At 39.9% G+C, this 18,633-nt stretch overlaps 1 protein-coding gene across 2 annotated transcripts in view; it reads left to right on the top strand.

Moving 5' to 3' along the window:
- LOC126272546 (integrin alpha-PS4-like) overlaps positions 1-18,633 on the top strand; it is a 167,266-nt gene that overhangs the window by 66,094 nt on the left and 82,539 nt on the right. For both annotated transcript variants that reach the window (XM_049975464.1, XM_049975465.1), the window contains exons 2-4: positions 13,950-14,080; positions 14,573-14,679; positions 15,619-15,748. In XM_049975464.1, coding sequence (XP_049831421.1) covers positions 13,950-14,080; positions 14,573-14,679; positions 15,619-15,748 — 368 coding nt within the window. The remainder of the gene's footprint in view (positions 1-13,949; positions 14,081-14,572; positions 14,680-15,618; positions 15,749-18,633) is intronic.

Here is an 18,633-nt window from a genome sequence, read left to right as displayed (position 1 = left end):
GATTGCCATCATAGGAACAGAGCCTTTATTCTCATTGTAGAAGTACTGTAACGTCGGAAACTGTTCCCGGATGTGTGGTCCATTATCTAGTGAGTAAAACTAATCACGTATGGCCTGCATCGAACTGCGCTGTGGCCCGTTACCTATCTCCATTCGTTCTGAATTATAGCACTTTAATGGAGCTGACTGGTCTAAGAAAATATACTGCATCGATAGAATCTTTAAGGTTCCATTGTTCTCGGAATATGACGTGTACATTCCTCAGCAGTAGACAACGGGATGTGCGCTGGTAGTGCTTGTGAAATACCAGACCAGCTGGGTTTGCCTGACTCTGCCAGTTGTATCTTACGACAGCTACCTACGTTTTAATAATAATAATAACAATAATATATACTACTATATAGAGATAAACCGTTGTTACCAAATGTCGAAAAGTTCTTGACTGATTTATTTCAGATTTTTGCAATATTTACACTACTCTCTAATAAACATTTCGACGGCTGCCTCTTGACCGATGTACGCCACATTTTTACCCGATACTGTGATAAATATTTCTTACCGTCAGTTTTAATTAAAATATCAGGGCATTTAAATCGTTAGACTAGCTGTCATTGAAGCTACTATCCCTACAGATCAAGCAGCTGGAGAGGTCTCTCTCATACCCCGAACAGCAAACATCCTAACCAACTTACCCATTCATTTTAAGTGACTTCAATTCCCAATCGATGTTTCGTTTGCATATAGAGAAAGAGAGAGATAGGGACAGGAGGGGGAGGAGATGGAGCAACGGAGGAGGGAGGAGAAAGAGGGGGGAGGACGAAATAGAGAGAGTAGGAGGGGGTAGGAGATGGGCAGAGAGAGGATGGGAAGAAGGAGATTATGACGTACATCCAATTCCCATATGTATTTAGCAGTTACGAAGCGTTGTCTGGTTCCCAAGTATAATATACAACCTGCCTGTGGACTCACGAACCGTGTCGAATTGGTTGTTGGCAGCAGGCAGGCTCAGCCTGTTTTCATATGTATTTTACGAAAATTATCAAGAAACATGTAAATGATATACATAAAAATATAAACGCCTTTAGTAAAATATTATTTGGGGAGAAGGATCCACCCCTCCCCCCTTCGCACCTCCAGGCCTACCCCTTGCATCCGTGCCTATTTCCTCTCATCGACAGTTGAAGGCTGCAGCATTTCACGTAATTTGAAGCACTGCAGGTGTACGACCTTGTAAGTGAAAAGAAAAACTCCCTTCACTGTGGGCTGGCCTAGGTGGCCGATCGGTTCTAGGCGCTACAGTCTTGAGCCGCGCGACCGCTACGGTCGCAGGTTCGAATCATGCCTCGGGCAGGATGTGGTCCTTGCCAGTCCCTCTCCTGGATGTACATTTTGTCAATCGCAGTGTCGCGTAATTTGTAGCACTGCTGTTGAACGTCCTTATACGTAAAAAGTAAAACTACCTTCACTGTAACTAGTCAACACAGCGAGATATTCAAGCGAGTGGTTTTGGCAGTGAGCTACAGAATTCTTGGCGCCTCGGGCTTTCGGATCTTGCTTCTACAGCCAACAACACAAGGTAAGCACACGGCCCCGGTGAGCGCGGCTATGACGTCACGCCACGAGTGGAGGTCACTGCGTCTGCCATGCATTTCACATACCGCCGGCAGCTGACGCGCCAGCGACGAGGTTATACAGGCCATACAGGCATGCGGCGCCGGCCGAAGTGGCCGTGCGGTTCTGGGAGCTACAGTCTGGAACCGAGCGACCGCTACGGTCGCTGGTTCGAATCCTGCCTCGGGCATGGATGTGTGTGATGTCCTTATGTTAGTTAGGTTTAATTAGTTCTAAGTTCTAGGCGACTGATGACCTCAGAAGTTAAGTCGCATTGTGCTCAGAGCCATTTGAACGATTTTTGGACATGCGGCCAATTGTGGCTGAGATATCTCCCCTGAAAAGCAGGTCAGCCCCATCAACCTGAATATTATGATAACGCGTGTAACAGCGTGTTTGTCATTCTTCACCACGTAAAACCAATGCAGTTCATTTCCGAGATGCCATTTTTTTTCACATTTGTTTTCTGTCAGCAACCAGCAGCTGCGGCACCCATCTTGCATCAAGCTTGCTTATGGTTTCTTCCTCTTGTAAGCCGTGAACTGTTTCTTCAAGAGAAAGCAGGGACCAGGCTTCGGAACATTGATAGGACATCGGAAAAATGTTGGAAATGAAGACCGAAACTCGTTTCATGTCGCCGTGGTATACCAGCTCATTTATTTTAATGCAATACCAAACTACGTCTTTTTAAGGTTCCCTACTCCAATGGGTAAAGACGGAAACCTTATCCGGTCGTTTTGTTATCCGTCTGTCAGTCGGATTGCTAAATCGCGTTTTCAAAGGAACGAGATAAGGTATCAGATAGAAAATTATGCCAAATATTAAGGTCTACAGTCCCTTTGCGGTATAAAAAAAATTTGAACAGTCTAATCCGAAGATACGGCCATTTATGTCACATATTTTGATACTTGCGAACTCACTCCTCAAAACCGATAGGGGACTTCCCACTGATCTCAAACAATAGAATTTGTCAAGAAAAGGATTCGCAGTAAAGAAAGAAAGGAATCTGAAAGTCGTTAATGTGTAATTATATGAAATAATAAATATTTTTGCCATTTCTTGACCGCCTGTCTATCTGACCATCTATTTAAGATCCCTGTTTCTAATGAACGGGCATAGGTATCAGATAGAAATTTATGCCAAATACTAGGGTCTACGGACCATTGACGGTGTAAAGAAAATTAACAGTAATATCACAAATTGAGTCCGCCTTGATGCAAAACACCTTGTAATACTTTTATTTCTTTATTATCCCAAACTAGTTTGGCGACAAATATCACCATCATCAATGGGGTTTTTTAATCTAAAACGTGCAGAAAATGGTTCCAAGATATTATTGTTAAAAAAAATTAAGTTTCCAAGTCAGTGCAATCAAAAAATACAGCCATTGATGTCACATATCTTCATATTCGCAAAGTCATTCATCAGAAACTATGGATCAACTATCTATATACGTAATTAAGTTTCTGCGGAAGTCTCAAAGCACGATTCCTACTCACACTTGTGCGGTTTTTTTAGAAGGCCAGATAACCAGAACCAATTAGCAGAAAAAGTTGATATTTAACTTACTTCACTGCGCCTTGTACCAACATGACGGAAATAAATTTTTGATGGTATTAACACCATCTCTGTGCCCTAAAAACTTTGACAACACATTTTGAAACTTTCGGTCACAGTTTTGTATAGCGGACTTTTCCTGCATCCGTTCAGTCAGTTAAGAACGTGAAAGAGAAAGTAAGTCAGACTGAGCTGATGCGGAAATAAATTTTCTGTCCGTCACTAATTGCTTGCGCCTAACCGTCGACTCTTATTGCCAATGGAATTCGTTGTTGTTCGCGCGGTGTAATGCCATTGAACAGGAGGGCGTGACTGCATCATAAGCACCGCATTTGGATGTAGCGTCGTACTCGCTTCCAGACGTGGAATACTGAAATTTATTCTCTCTGTAGGTGAATCACATAGCGCCATTTTCGCATACCGCCGTAACCCGAGTACGCCTGGCAGGCAACAGAACCACTCACAACCGTGTGGCGTGTCGGGCGTGCGCGGTTCACCTGTCTGATTCCCAGAAACCGGCTGGAGCAAACGTGTGGCGCAAGGTCGCAGCAAGCCAGTTCTCGGGGAAGCACCGTTTTCTGTTTGCTAAACTGTTTCTCTGCGGAAGCCCTGCTGACATACTTGGGCACAGTAAGGCGGAAAAATCTATTTTCATTTTGTTTCAGACAGTTTCCTTGTCTGACTAACACAAGGTGTCCAGCGTTGTTGACGATTCTGCTCTTCTGCTCCAACGAGCGATGATTTCAGAGATGGTTGCAGCCTGAACTCAAGTTAGTTTCCGCTGCAGATCAATCGATATCTGTGTGTATGGTGGAATATCACTTGTGTGGTTGCGCAAGTTGATCTCAGGATCGGACTTACAGCTGAGGAGTGTCACAGGCTGTCTTGTTGGCAGGAACTGTATTTGGCTGCAAGACAGAATACATACCGGTACTTATTGATGTGGTGCGCAATCCACATCTGATGTATACAAATTTCTGCGTATTGATGTAGTGATTCTAGTGTCCACTAATGTAACGCTTTGCTCAGAGAACTTTCCACTTTCAAACAACCTGTAAGCTTTTTGAAAGATACTTGTCCGCTGCAACCACCACGTTCAATAATGCTAATTACATGATTGTACACACGACGCGTTCCAAGCGATTATGCGTCCCAGACGCAGGAAGATGCCTTAGATAGACCTCATTGCCTTACCTTCCAAAAGAATTGTTTCATTCCTTTTGTAATGTAATTAGCAGTAGTGAACATTGTGGATGCAGCTAGACTGAGCCCGTCTGAGAACCGGGCTGCCGAAATTAAATGGGGTTCAGTCTGCTTAGAAATTGATCTGTTCGAAATCAAGCAATTATAATGTGTGTACTATGTGCTATGGTAATTGCGTTACACACAAATAAGAGCTATAGGTCAGAAGCTTACAATACGAATCAAGTTTTAGAACAGCAACCATTAGGTAGAGCGCAAAGAAATAACAAAGAATAGAATAAGAAAATTACCTTCTATTTTATGCGTCTGGAAACAAAGTTTGTACAATTATATCAGTTAGTTTCGTAGCTTTAGTACGAGATAGTTATTATTATCGATATTATTACAGTATATGTTTTCATGCCTTTATTTTACTGAAATTCTCAATAGCGTCGTTGAAATCTATTTGATTTGAAACTTTTCTTTGAATTCATGAAATGTACAGATAAGCTATGCGCTTTTTATCCATTGTAGAGCGAAGATAATTTTTCATTAGTTCCAGTTTAGAAGAACTTGTCTCGCATAATGTAACTGAGACACAAATGGTGCAGAAGTATTGAATTATGAGTGATGTTCGGGGTAATGATTCCCTGAAATCCAGTTCAATCACAAATTGAAGGATATCTTGGGCTGTCCATGTAGCAGCAACATGCATACTTTAATGCCCACACTTATCGGCTGCACGTGAGCCTATGATACCTTCTTATTTCTGGCAGTTTCTACTCCTTACCAAACTCATCGTAAAATTCTACCAGGTTCTCCAGTGGTACAGCCAGAGCCTCATCAGAAGCTTCAAGAATAAATTTTATTTCAACAGTATGAAAATTATGGTGATTTTTTAGGGCCGTGCATCGTTGTGGCAAGTCTTGTATAAATCGATCTTTGCATTCAAACATTGATCAACGAACTTCTTCCTGAATCAATGATCCAGCGTCGTGAGACCTTGTTTTATTTTCTCTTCATTTTGCTCGTCGTGGATTGTTGATGTCCATATTTTTTTTTAGTGCCGAAAGTAACTGCATTGTCCATAATTGTGGGCCGTTTTGTCGCTGAAACCTCATTCAGAGTTTTTAATTTACTGAGTCCTTAATCTAAAGTCATTTTGGATATTATAGATATTGTAGGATTAATTTACTTCCTCCATTATCGAGTGCCAAAAGTTAATATAGTTCAAAAACGTGAAAACATATATAGCTGGAAGGAGTAAGTTTGCATAGATCTTGCATATGATCCAAAGTGCTCACAATTGTTCCCACATTTTCTTCTATCACTGTAAATACACAGTAATTAGCCCAGTAGCCAGTATCAGACAATCGTTTCAGACTTTTTCCTGTTTTCTGTACGAGTAATTCACATCTATATGTAAAATACGAGATGAATGAATGTAACTTATCAAGAGTTCTAAACAGGTGACGCTAGAGGGAACACATGTGAATGTATGAACTCCAGAGGAATGAATGAATGATTAGCACCGGGACTGAACAGAGCTTTTGGATTGACTTCTCCAATTTTTCGTTGTACTCTCCAAACACAAGTGATACTGACGCGACATTAATATAACCTTAAGCCCCACACAACGCAATATGCAGCCCTTCATTTTCCAGCAGCTGTTGATTATTTTTTGACGTATCATGTAGTTGATCTAGTTGAATTTTCATATTCATAAAATAAACCGTATAACCTATGAAAAAGTAATTTTTGGAATGTAATACTTTAATTTAAAAAAAAATCGCTTGGAAGCTTTTCACTGCACTTACGCTCATATGTTTGAACTCTGCTTATAGTACACTTGTGTGGATGGCTTAGGTGTCAAAGAAGGTTTCACGTAGAAAATTGCGTCTAGCAGGCAACTGGTTACCATTTTACAACTTTTAAGCTTCATGCAACGTTTTACAAAATTCTGAACACACCCATTCACAACTGACAATGGCTCTGAGCACTATGGGACTTAACATCTGAGGTCATCAGTCCCCTAGAACTTAGGACTACCTAAACCTAACTAACCTATGGACATCACACACATCTATGCCTGAGGCAGGATTCGAACCTGCGACTGTAGCGGTCGCGCGGTTCCAGACTGAAGTGCCTAGAACCGCACGGCCGGCAACAACTGACAAGCCCTAATTAAAGGTAATTAGGTACCTATGTTTTATATTTTTTGCACTTGCTACCTCTTATTTACTGAACATATTTTTACCTTATTTGAGGTTTGATTAAAATGGTCTCGTCTTGCTGGAGAGGGTAGGGGGGCTTCAAATCCCGAGGTCCTCGAGATTCGGAACCCCCACACCAGGGCGAGCGGACCGTGGCGAGCCGCCCCCTACTTAGTCCGGAACGGTTAAAGCTGACAAATAACGTACAAAACTTTGACACAATCGCGATATTTCATCTAATATCGTAAACGTGGATATAATTTCTTTTGTAAGCATGGCAGAAAAATCCGTCTATTTTTCTTGTGATGAGAGGACGGTCTCCCGAAACTCGTCGTGTGTTTAAAAACGTGATTAATATTATCGAACATTGTCTTTGAAGCTCACAAATAAGGCCTGAAAACTGGGTTTAAGCACGGCCTCTCATTCAGCAAAAATGTATGAAATTAATCTCTAAAAACAGAATGTACGTGAACATATTTCGTCGAAATCTGGAGTAGAGCGTTTAGTAGTTTTCTGGGATGCACTGCATTAGTAGGAATTATGTTCTACAGTAGCTAGTACAGTTACGTAACCAGAAATCAACGGGTATTCTTACGGTTCACTGTTGCTACAACTTCTTCTGACGGTTGTTACGGTTAGTGCTCATTTCTTTTGTTGAATTGTCGACGACGCTGTCTGGTAAAGTGTTGGCTTCGACATTCTAGTTAACTCGCAGCTTTACTTGACAAAATGTCTAATGTGATAGACAGTAGATGGACTCCTCTGATAGTTATCATACCTGTCATAGCTTTAAACCACACCATATAACAATTCCATGCTGGAGGTCAGCAAACCGCAGTAGAATCCGCATGACAGATTAACTGAAAAAGATTGGCGTCCTTGCCATCTGTGTTCTGCGTTCTTCTCATTTTCATCTTAATGAACGCTAGATTGGTTTTGCAACGAGTCTGATGAGAGAGTAATATGTTGGACATAGAAAACATACAAAACTGTGGAGACGAAACACAATGACCCGAAAGTGCCAAAATACAATATGTGTGAATGGCAGATTTGCATTAAACCGGTGGATTACTAATTCTTACACTTAATTACGTGAATGCTGTATACAAAAATTATGAAAAATTGATTTTTCGGAGTGTCATTAATCTCTTGTAGTTAGAGAAATCTGTGGCGAGCCTTCTCAGTAAGTGTAATGGGATCATACTCCTCTCGTTAGCAATCTGAGCCCCGTATGATGATAGGCCAAGCCCAAAGTGCAGTGTGGTTTCTATTGAAGATAACACCGTATGTCGACTTTCGTTTGGCTAGCTTCGTACGTAATGAGACTTTTACTGCAATCAAAACTCACTAGGCCTCTAATACTGTATGGCACTTCAGATGCGAATCGAGAAGCGTAGTTTCGGTATACTAATTCGCGAGAATAAATCCCCCCCGTCGAATCTGGAGTACAGAGTTTTTCGTCATTACAGAATCCTCACAAACTCCTAGAAGTGATTTCTCATGATTGCGACAGGCCCGTCGTTTTGCCATTTGTATCATGTGTGATAGTCACAATGCTCAATATTAAGTCTTTAGTAATTTCTGTATAACTTACTATTCCGTGGCAATTTTAAGGTCTCGCTTCCTCCCCCCCACCCCCCCTCCTCCTCGATAAACTTCTGCAGTCGGACACGCTCACCATATTAAGCCCAGCGGCAGTTGTCGGTGTCTTTCCTGTGTCGCTGCCACATCCTGTTTTTTGCAAACACATCAGCAAGCGTCGCTGACTTTGGTCTCAGGACGCTTCTGTGGTCAGTTTTCCCACGCACTGCACCCTATATAACTTACAGGGGGACACCACAGAAGGTTCACTACAGGAAGATTACGTGGTACCAACAGGGAATCTGCAGCAGTAGTTAAATACCAACGTAGAGACACGACCAAGGAATTACAATTTCTTCCACATTTTCTTTTCCCTTACAGTCTGACACACAAAAACGAAGTTTCTACAAATCCAACATCATTCAATGAAAATATTTTACTGGCATAAATCGGACCGTTAAAACTTATCCTACTGAGAAATAGCACTGCAACTTATACTAGTGAGCCAAAACTTATCGAGCACCTGCTTAATAGCATGCCAGTCCACCTTTAGAACACGATACGCAACTGATTCTGCTTGGCATGGATCTAACACTCCTTAATAGGTTTCCAGAGATTATTGACCCTTGACGTCCATGCTTAAGTAACGTAATTTACATAAATTAATGGTTGATAGTTTGTGGGCGCGGAACTGGCTCCAGTTTGTTCCAGGTATGATCCATCACGTTCATTCCACGAGAATTTGGTGACCAACATATCAACGTGAGCTCACTACTGTGATCTTCAAAGCACTTTAGGACGTTGTGAAATGAATAGTTACACTGCTGGAAGATAGCATCACCATTGGGGAAGACGTCGAGCATGAAGGGATGCAGGCGTCCCACAATAATGTTCACTTGGTCCACTGTTGTCATTGTGCCTTTGATTACAACCACAGGTCCCATGGGAGCAAAGGTGACTGACCCCCCCTCCCCCTAGCACCACAATGACCACACTGGTCCTCATCTGTGACGTGGTGCATGTTTCCAGCAGCCATTTACCAGGATGATGCTGTTTCTGGGCACCACCAATCTGATCTAAAAAGAAACATAGTCAATCTGACCAGGTTCACATGTCGCTATTGAGTCATAGTTAGGGCTCAATCATCCCACGCCCATTGCAATTGTTATTGATGATCTCATTGAGTTAACACAAGAACACATTGGTTTCATCTATTGTGGAGTCCCACATTCAGGAATGTGCACTGAAGAGTGGGCTCTGAAATGCATACAGTATACCTGTACCAGTGTTGTACTCCATCGTCATATCTGCCACAGATTACCTCATATCCTGCTTTAAAGAGTGGGCAAGCCTCTGACCTCCACACTCTTGTGTTGAGATGTGTACGCCCCACACCTTGTTGCCTACTCATGGTTTCACCAACGTTCAAGAACTTTTATAGATGTTTAGGATAGCAGCTCGCAAACAGCTGACCAGCTTCACTGTTATCAAGAGCCATAACAGACTTTCCTTTTCAAAGTCGCTTATGTCAGTGGATTTCCCCACCTTTGGTCTGTACCACTGCATGGATGATTCCTGATTCCTCCATGTTATATACAGGGTGTTTCAAAAATGACCGGTATATTTGAAACGGCAATACAAACTAAACGAGCAGCGATAGAAATACACCGTTTGTTGCAATATGCTTGGGATAACAGTACATTTTCAGGCAGACAAACTTTCGAAATTACAGTAGTTACAATTGTCAACAACAGATGGCGCTGTGGTCTGGGAAACTCTATAGTACGATATTTTCCATATATCCACCATGCGTAGTAATAATATGGCGTAGTCTCTGAATGAAATTACCCGAAACCTTTGACAACGTGTCTGGCGGAATGGTTTCACATGCAGATGAGATGTACTGCTTCAACTGTTCAATTGTTTCTGGATTCTGGCGGTACACTGGTCTTTCAAGTGTCCCCACAGAAAGAAGTCACAGGGGTTCATGTCTGGCGAATATGGAGGCCAATCCACGCCGCCTCCTGTATGTTTCGGATAGCCCAAAGCAATCACACGATCATCGAAATATTCATTCAGGAAATTAAAGACGTCAGCCGTGTGATGTGGCCGGGCACCATCTTGCATAAACCACGAGGTGTTCGCAGGGTCGTCTAAGGCAGTTTGTATTGCCACAAATTCACGAAGAATGTCCAGATAGCGTGATGCAGTAATCGTTTCGGATCTGAAAAATGGGCCAATGATTCCTTTGGAAGAAATGGCGGCCCAGACCAGTACTTTTTGAGGATGCAGGGACGATGGGACTGCAACATGGGGCTTTTTGGTTCCCCATATGCGCCAGTTCTGTTTATTGACGAAGCCGTCCAGGTAAAAATAAGCTTCGTCAGTAAACCAAATGCTGCCCACATGCATATCGCCGTCATCAATCCTGTGCACTATATCGTTAGCGAATGTCTCTCGTGCAGCAATGGTAGCGGCGCTGAGGGGTTGCCACGTTTGAATTTTGTATGGGTAGAGGTGTAAACTCTGGCGCATGAGACGATACGTGGACGTTGGCGTCATTTGGACCGCAGCTCCAACACGGCGAACGGAAACCCAAGGCTGCTGTTGAATCACCTGCTGCACTAGCTGCGCGTTGCCCTCTGTGGTTGCCGTACGTGGTTGCCCTACCTTTCCAGCACGTTCATCCGTCACGTTCCCAGTCCGTTGAAATTTTTCAAACAGATCCTTTATTGTATCGCTTTTCGGTTGAAATTTTTCAAACAGATCCTTTATTGTATCGCTTTTCGGTCCTTTGGTTACATTAAACCTCCGTTGAAAACTTCGTCTTGTTGCAACAACACTGTGTTCTAGGCGGTGGAATTCCAACACCAGAAAAATCCTCTGTTCTAAGGAATAAACCATGTTGTCCACAGCACACTTGCACGTTGTGGACAGCACACGCTTACAGCAGAAAGACAACGTACAGAATGGCGCACCCACAGACTGCGTTGTCTTCTATATCTTTCACATCACTTGCAGCGCCATCTGTTGTTGAAAATTGTAACTACTGTAATTTCGAAAGTTTGTCCGCCTGAAAATATACTGTTGTCCCAAGCATATTGCAAGAAACGGTGTATTCCTGTCGCTGCTCGTTTAGTTTTTATTGCCGTTTCAAATATACCGGTCATTTTTGAAACACCCTGTATGTTCCCCACTGCATCATGCAACTATGATGCCACCAGGTGGCATTTGGTCTTACAGTGGACACTTGTCATAATAATGTGGCTCATTATTGTATACCTGTCTAGAAGGGGGAACCATTGTAGGCCACATGGCAGGATGAAAGAAGGCTGAAAATAAAGGGACACTTATGTAGCTTAGGTGCCAACACACAGTAGCTTTCAAGAAAAGACAGTCAAAGTTTTGACGCCATTTGATTACTCCTCTCACACATTGTGCCTTGAAGTGAGTTGGTAGCATAGTTACTAGACCACAGAATTGAACTTTTGTGCACGATGTTCAAATCCAGTCTTTTATTCTTTTTCCCTCTTTTGTCATCACAGTAGTATGTACATAAATATTTTTGGTGACATTGTGAAATGCTTATGCAATTGAATCATTGACAAAAGAAATGAGAATTTCATATCATATTAAAAATAGATTTTATCATTGAAAATTTTACATAATTAATGATAACTGAAAATTGAAAACATGGAAACTGTAATTTTTCATGTTTTGCTCTCATTTTTGCTTTCATTCTTCAACAGAACCATATGCCCTCATGGCAATATCTATCACAAAACTTTCAACTTATAAAAATTTGGAGCAACACAAGCAAAGTGGGAAGGCACATAAGCCACAGTCATATTTTTTAATATGGATACCATTAGGAAAGCATCCTTGTTAACATAGCTAAATATCCTGTAATTTGGCAGGCATTTTGTGGCAAATCAAGTGTATCAAATCATTTGCCTAGAAGGTGGAGCCTGCAATTGATTATGGACCAAACCCTGTATTTTAATTGCATCACTTCTACTCATGGTTTCCCTTCACTGTGTGATGAAAATAGGGCACTTCTGCAATCAGTGAATGTCATTCTTCACCTGTCAGTAAAAGTATATGTTTTACAATTAATATAAAGGAATACACCTTTGCAGAATTACTTTTAACAAAAACATCAATATTCCGATTTCATCAACAAACAGCCAGTTGTATAAGGAGTGATTGCTTTGCCCATCCAGGTGTCAATAATATAGAAAAACAGCTGTATTTTTGTGTAAGGTCACAAACTTAGTCCAAAACTGATGATAGGTTTCTTTTGTGAGCTCTCCTGATGTTGTGGTGTTGCAGGTACACATTCTGTTGCCATTTCACTAATTGGTTTACATCTTGTTTGAGTCATGGACTAAATTTCCCTCTGAGTTATTGAAGAAAAAAAAAATGTTGGTAACAGTTTCCTGGGAAGTGTTAATCTGAGTGAGTTGTGGTGATAAAAACTGATTTTAATAAGATTTGAAATGCTTACCTCTTTTGTCATTAATTCCATTGTATTTCAAGATGTCACAAAACATGATGATGTCACATTCTTTCATGATAAGAAAAGAGAGAGAAAAACAACAATGTAACATTGGATTTAAATGTGGGATACAAAACTATGAAGCTCTGCTGTTAGCTACCACCACCAGGATTAAAACTGGCTGGCCTTTGAAGTGAATGGCAGTGTGCACAGATGTGCATTAGAGGCTCTGGCTATGGAGGTAGGTCAGTTAGAATTAACAGGAGTCCCCTTTCCTCAGCCTTCATGAAACTATGGAGGAATTCAGGACTTAAGATGTTGGCTCTCAGTCTAGTGATTAAAAACTGATCATTCTCACTGGGCATAAATTGGTTATCAAAATTTCTTCCACTACCAATATTTGAACCAGTCATTTCTAGCCAAGGACAATATTTATTGAATACTATGTCTGATGACATTCTAAATGCATGCAATAGTGTTAATATCCTAATAATGTGGGCACTAGGATAACAACTTAAATTCCTCAACATGTTCCCCAAACCAGTGTAGCGTAATACAGGCATTTCAGTATGGACAGTTACCCTAGTGGGAACTGTCATGTTTGGGAGAGAGTGCCATACATGGAGGCAGAGATGTTAGCCATGATTGTTTAAGTGTTATGTCTGCCCTCACTCCACATAGCAAAATGCTACAGGTACATGCATTTTATAATGATTTTCAGAGTATAGATATAGATAATGTGCTTTCATTTGTCCATCATGTACATAGGGCTGGGAGTCTGCTTGCTTAGTAAGACAAAGTGTGACCATAGTGGTGTCACTATAGCTTTCAAAACAAATCAGAGTGGACAGATTAATTCTTAACAGAAATTATCGTACATGTATTATCATTGCAACTGAATATGTTTGGGATGCTGTGAAGAGGTATGCACCCCTTTTATGTTGCTCTGACAGGTCTCTGTTGAACTGAGGATTGTCACTGAGTAATCATGGATAAGTATGACTGCACACTGGCTCTGTGGTGTGACAAGTTGGTGCTATTAACACAAGATTGTTGCTACACATTAGCAGTGATATTTTTCTTATTCAATTGCTCATTGATAAAACATGTCCTGCTCTCTCTACTTAATGAGCAACTATCTTTTTACATCATGCTTTCTTCTTATTTTTCGTATTATTTCATTGCCTAGCACATAACAGAGCACACAGTACATTTAACCAATTTATGCATGTACTATACACTTTCTAAAGGCTGACTCATCTGTAGGTTCTTATCCACATGAAATGAATAAATATATATCTTTTCAGGGTAGTAGTTGGTGCACCCAGAGCCAATTCAACGCATCCAGCTCATGCAAGCATCCACCAGCCAGGAGTAGTCTATCAATGTGCCGTCCTAGGCAGCAAGGATTGCATACGCCTCTCACTTGATCCTACAGGTGAGTTACTTCATTAATTTAGTTACTTCATGCTATGCACATACTATATTTACAAACTGTACATAATTTTACATGTTACTGGTGAATGGAACTGTAAAGAAAGAGTAACATTGAAGAATACTTTTGGATTCACCTGAGGAAATACATCATGTAGTGATCAGAGACATTGGAAAAAAAGATCTGTTTTCTCAAGATAAACTAAACCAAAATTTTTAGCATATAATTTGAAGTATTTGCAGATTTATCTTGTGATTCTATTGAGTAGTGATTGCACGATACCATTCTGAAAATGCTATTTAAAAAATAGATATAAATATTGATACCTGTATAAAAAATGTTACTTTTTTTTATATAGTAATCAGTAACAGAACCTGAATTATGAAGAGTTTTGTACTGTTGTATATTACATATGTGTAAAGTGGTATGATGAAACACAACACTCCAGCTGAGAGTATTAATCCCTATAACCGTCCTTGTCTAATTTTTTAACAGGAAATGTGGAGCAGAGGTTGGGTGATGGATTTGATGTCAAGCATCACAAAGACGATATGTGGCTTGGTGGTTCCCTTGATGTCCAACAGAATGGACCAGGCATTGTGGTATGTGTTATATTGCTTACAAAATGTAAATGTGCTATGAAGAACTGCAAAGACTATTTGCAAAATTAACTGAATTTTTCAGTTTATGATAAAAAATCTATTACACATAATTCTCCATGTTCAGATGATACTACTACGTCACTAAAATCCAAAATTATTTTCAATTATGTGGGAAGTAAAATGTCAGCAATTTTACCAATCATTTTCACTCCAGTAAGAGAGCAACAATTTTGAAGCTTGACAAAATGCAGTATGCCACCAAGTGTTAAATATTTCTTCTTCTTTTTCCTGATCTTTACCCCAAACCTTCACAGGTTCTGTATGTTAATATTTGATTTGGCAGTGTGAGTGGTGGAGGATGGACTTCCTGTTGCCACCACTACCCATCCCCCTTCCCCTCCCCAGAAATTATGTAACCAATATGTCCGCATCTCATGTTATCCTATGCCTAGTGTTATCCCATGTGAAAATGTGTGAATGTTTTCCATATGTATGTGAATCATGTAACTGAGGAGGGTCATAGGTATCAGCTCAGAATTCAGCTAGCTGGATGTGGGACACCAACTTCTGTTATTAATCTTTGGTTGGATTCAGTCCTGGAATGACATATCTCCCTGAATCCCAGAAACTGCATGCTACTGTGTGCTGCTATTTGGATAGGTCGCACACCAAATATGTGCTAAGCTGCTTTTTGATAAATATTAGTCATTTGTAATGATACAAACTGAAACTATACAGCACAGTTTCAGTTACAGATTTTAGTTGATAAGAAAGCCTTACAGATAAAATTTTGTTAAGACTTACAAATTAAACAATTAAATATGATGTAAGCAATATTACTAAATAAAATATTGTGATATAACTGACAACAGCCTAATTTTTAACAGAGTTTATACGATTATGCAGTTTTAGACATAGCAATTATTGTTTTGTTTACAGGCTTGTGGAAGCCGATGGATAAATCAGTTCTATACAGGTTACTACCTCATCAATGGAATTTGTTATTTTCTAAAAGACACACAGCAAGCAGATTCAAAAGTCCAGAAAATAATGCCACTTATTCAGAGAAGTAAGTTTCTGTATTCTTACTGATGATTTCCAATTCTGTTTATATGACTTATTCATCTCAGCAATTTTTCTCTTTAATAATTTTCTTTATTTTACAGCAAGATGCATTTTTGTTCTCTATTTACAATGGTTTGTATGACATTTATTTAGGAACCCTCATCTATATTTGTGGATGCATGTGCACAAATAACTGTGTGTGTGTGTATGGACAAAGTTTAGATTAATTGTTAGAAGTTAACAAACAAACATGGCTTGAAGAGGGTTCTTATGTTTCGATGATATAACTCTATTTTTCAATGTATGTACTAAATATTTTTGAAATTCAATCTATAGTGAGTTTTCCATTTCATTGAAAAAATGAAGCAATTTAGACTAGTAGCATGATTTCAAGAATTTATGTATGATGATGGGCAAAGGTATCTCAGAGTGCACAGCAGGTGACAGTCAAACTGACATTATCATAGGGACAGCTATTCTCTTGTATTATGCAGAATGTGACACCCAGTTTACCTGCTTTATTGTCATCTTTACTGAAAGGCTTCTTAATAATAAATAATATCTCCTGCTGTGCCCCTGTTTTTGGGGTCATTTATGTGTATTACAAAAGACAGATGTCATCTTGACCTGCTGCCACATGCAGATCTCCTACACTGTTTAGATTTGATGGTTTGGGGTGTTCCCATTAAAAACACTTTTTTTTTTAATTCCGTGTTGCAGAATAACATAAGGATATCAGAAACTACTATCATAGGGAATAAAAGAGAATTATTAAAATGGACATAAAAGAACAATAACTGAAAGTAGTATATGACTTCTAGATCATATACATTTACTCTCATATAATAGTATTAAAGTAATTACTTTCTAAATCCCACTGTTCATCCTCTTACATTACTGAGTCACTGTTTTTAAGGAGTATTTCAGACTAAGCATATGTCTGACTTTACACAGAGTACTACCAGTTCTCTATATACAGTGTACATCACTTAAAACCTGCACCACAAATACTGTGAAAATGGAAAATGGCATTGACATACTGTTTTTCAGGAATGGATTGCTAGTGAGGGACTCGTATTGTTCTCCAGTGAAGAGATTGTAATAATGCTCAGAAAGAGTATTTTTTACACAAACATACACTTTTTAAAGGGAACAGTGCCTATTGACATTAACAGACTAGAAGTTGGGTAAATTTGAATGTCTGTGGTGTTTGTGCAAGATTCTAGTGCAAGTCATTTACGAGGTACCATATTTTAAAAAGTTTCCATACCTACGTGTGCCATCATAAGATGTTGTTGTGTTTGTTTACAGTGTGCTTGTGTGTTCCCTGAGTGCATTGCAGCTTGCTAGTCAGTTGGTGTGTGACAGTCCAAGCCTAAGGTTGTGAGTGGATGACAGAACTGACCAATGCAGAAAAACTCAACATGTTCATAGTGTATGGAGAGTGTAGAAAGAATGCAGTTCATTGAAGTGTGGTGTATGTGACAAGATATCCCAATAGACATCAACCATCTTGGCAATTATTTATCAACATGTTCAATCAGTTATGTGAAAAGTGTTGTAACGCCTAGACAGTGTAACAGAAGGAAACAAGTGACAACAGAAGACGGAGACAATAATATTCCTGCTGCTGTTGCAGTTGATCCACACTTTAGCTCTTGCATAATTGCATGAGAAAGTGGCATGAGTCAGGCATTCTCCATTGACAAAGGTTCCATCCCTATCATACCTCTCTTCAATAAGAGCTACATGGAAACTATAATGAGAATCATGTTAACTTCTGTTCATGGGCATTAAGACTTCCCCAGATCAGTCATGTATCATGTTTAGTAATGAAGCCAGTTTTACCAATCATGGCCAGGTAAACTACCAAAACATGCATTATTGGTCTGTTGACAATCTCCATTGACTTTTTCTAGCAGAATGTCAGAGTTCATGGAGTGAAAACATATGGTGTGGGATAGTGAAACATCAGTTCATAGGCCCATTTTCATAGAACACTGAATAGACACATGTATTATACATCAGTAGCCTCTTAGTAGACAGTCTCCCATGGGTGCTAGAAGATGTCGCTCTGCAGGCTAAGAGAAACCTGTGATACCAATGTGGTGGCTGTCTGGATCATACCGCACAAAGTACTACAGCATGTCTTCGCAAATTGTCTCTAAATCATTGGATTGGATGCAGATGACCTGTACCTTGACCAGTCTGTTTCCTGCATTTTACACATGTAGACTTTTTTCTGAGGGGGAAGGTGAAAGGTTTTGTCTACAAGGACATACCAACTACATCCAGTGATATGCAGTGACATATTACAACAGCCTTTTCAGATATCTCTGCTGAAATTATAACATGAGTGCAGCATATATTCCAAACCTGACTCATCCTGTTTAGGTCAGGTTAATATCTGGGTAATGTGAATATTATTGTTAGCTAGAATTTACATCTCTGACATTCCAATAAATTGTAGAAGGAATGGTTAATAAAGTTCTCGATTACATTAGTTTTGAATATTCGCGTATGTCCAACTCCCTGCCTGATGTCTGCCAACAACTTGTTAGACCTTTTCAGCAGAAAGTATAAGACTTTTCTGAACCATAAATGGAGAAGCATAATGTATATGGAAGCTATGTTTACTTGTCGAATAATGGTTGTAAATTTCTCAGTTGATGAGGGTTTCATTCTTATTAATAACTACAAATAAAATTATGGAATAAGTGTTTTGGCATGTAAGTGTAAGAATCCTAATATCCCTGGAGAGGTTTCTGCAAGGTGTTTCGTTCATTACTTTATGCAGTATCCTTACTGGGTACTTTTGGATAAGTAACACCTTTTGACATTAGAATCACTGTCCCAGAAGAATGTGCCATAAATTGAAAGTGTGAAACT

Source organism: Schistocerca gregaria, chromosome 5 (assembly GCF_023897955.1).
Source record: "Schistocerca gregaria isolate iqSchGreg1 chromosome 5, iqSchGreg1.2, whole genome shotgun sequence".
NCBI classification, from domain to species: domain Eukaryota; kingdom Metazoa; phylum Arthropoda; class Insecta; order Orthoptera; family Acrididae; genus Schistocerca; species Schistocerca gregaria.
Note: the sequence above shows the minus strand (reverse complement) of the source record. Positions and strands in the feature narration are given on the sequence as shown.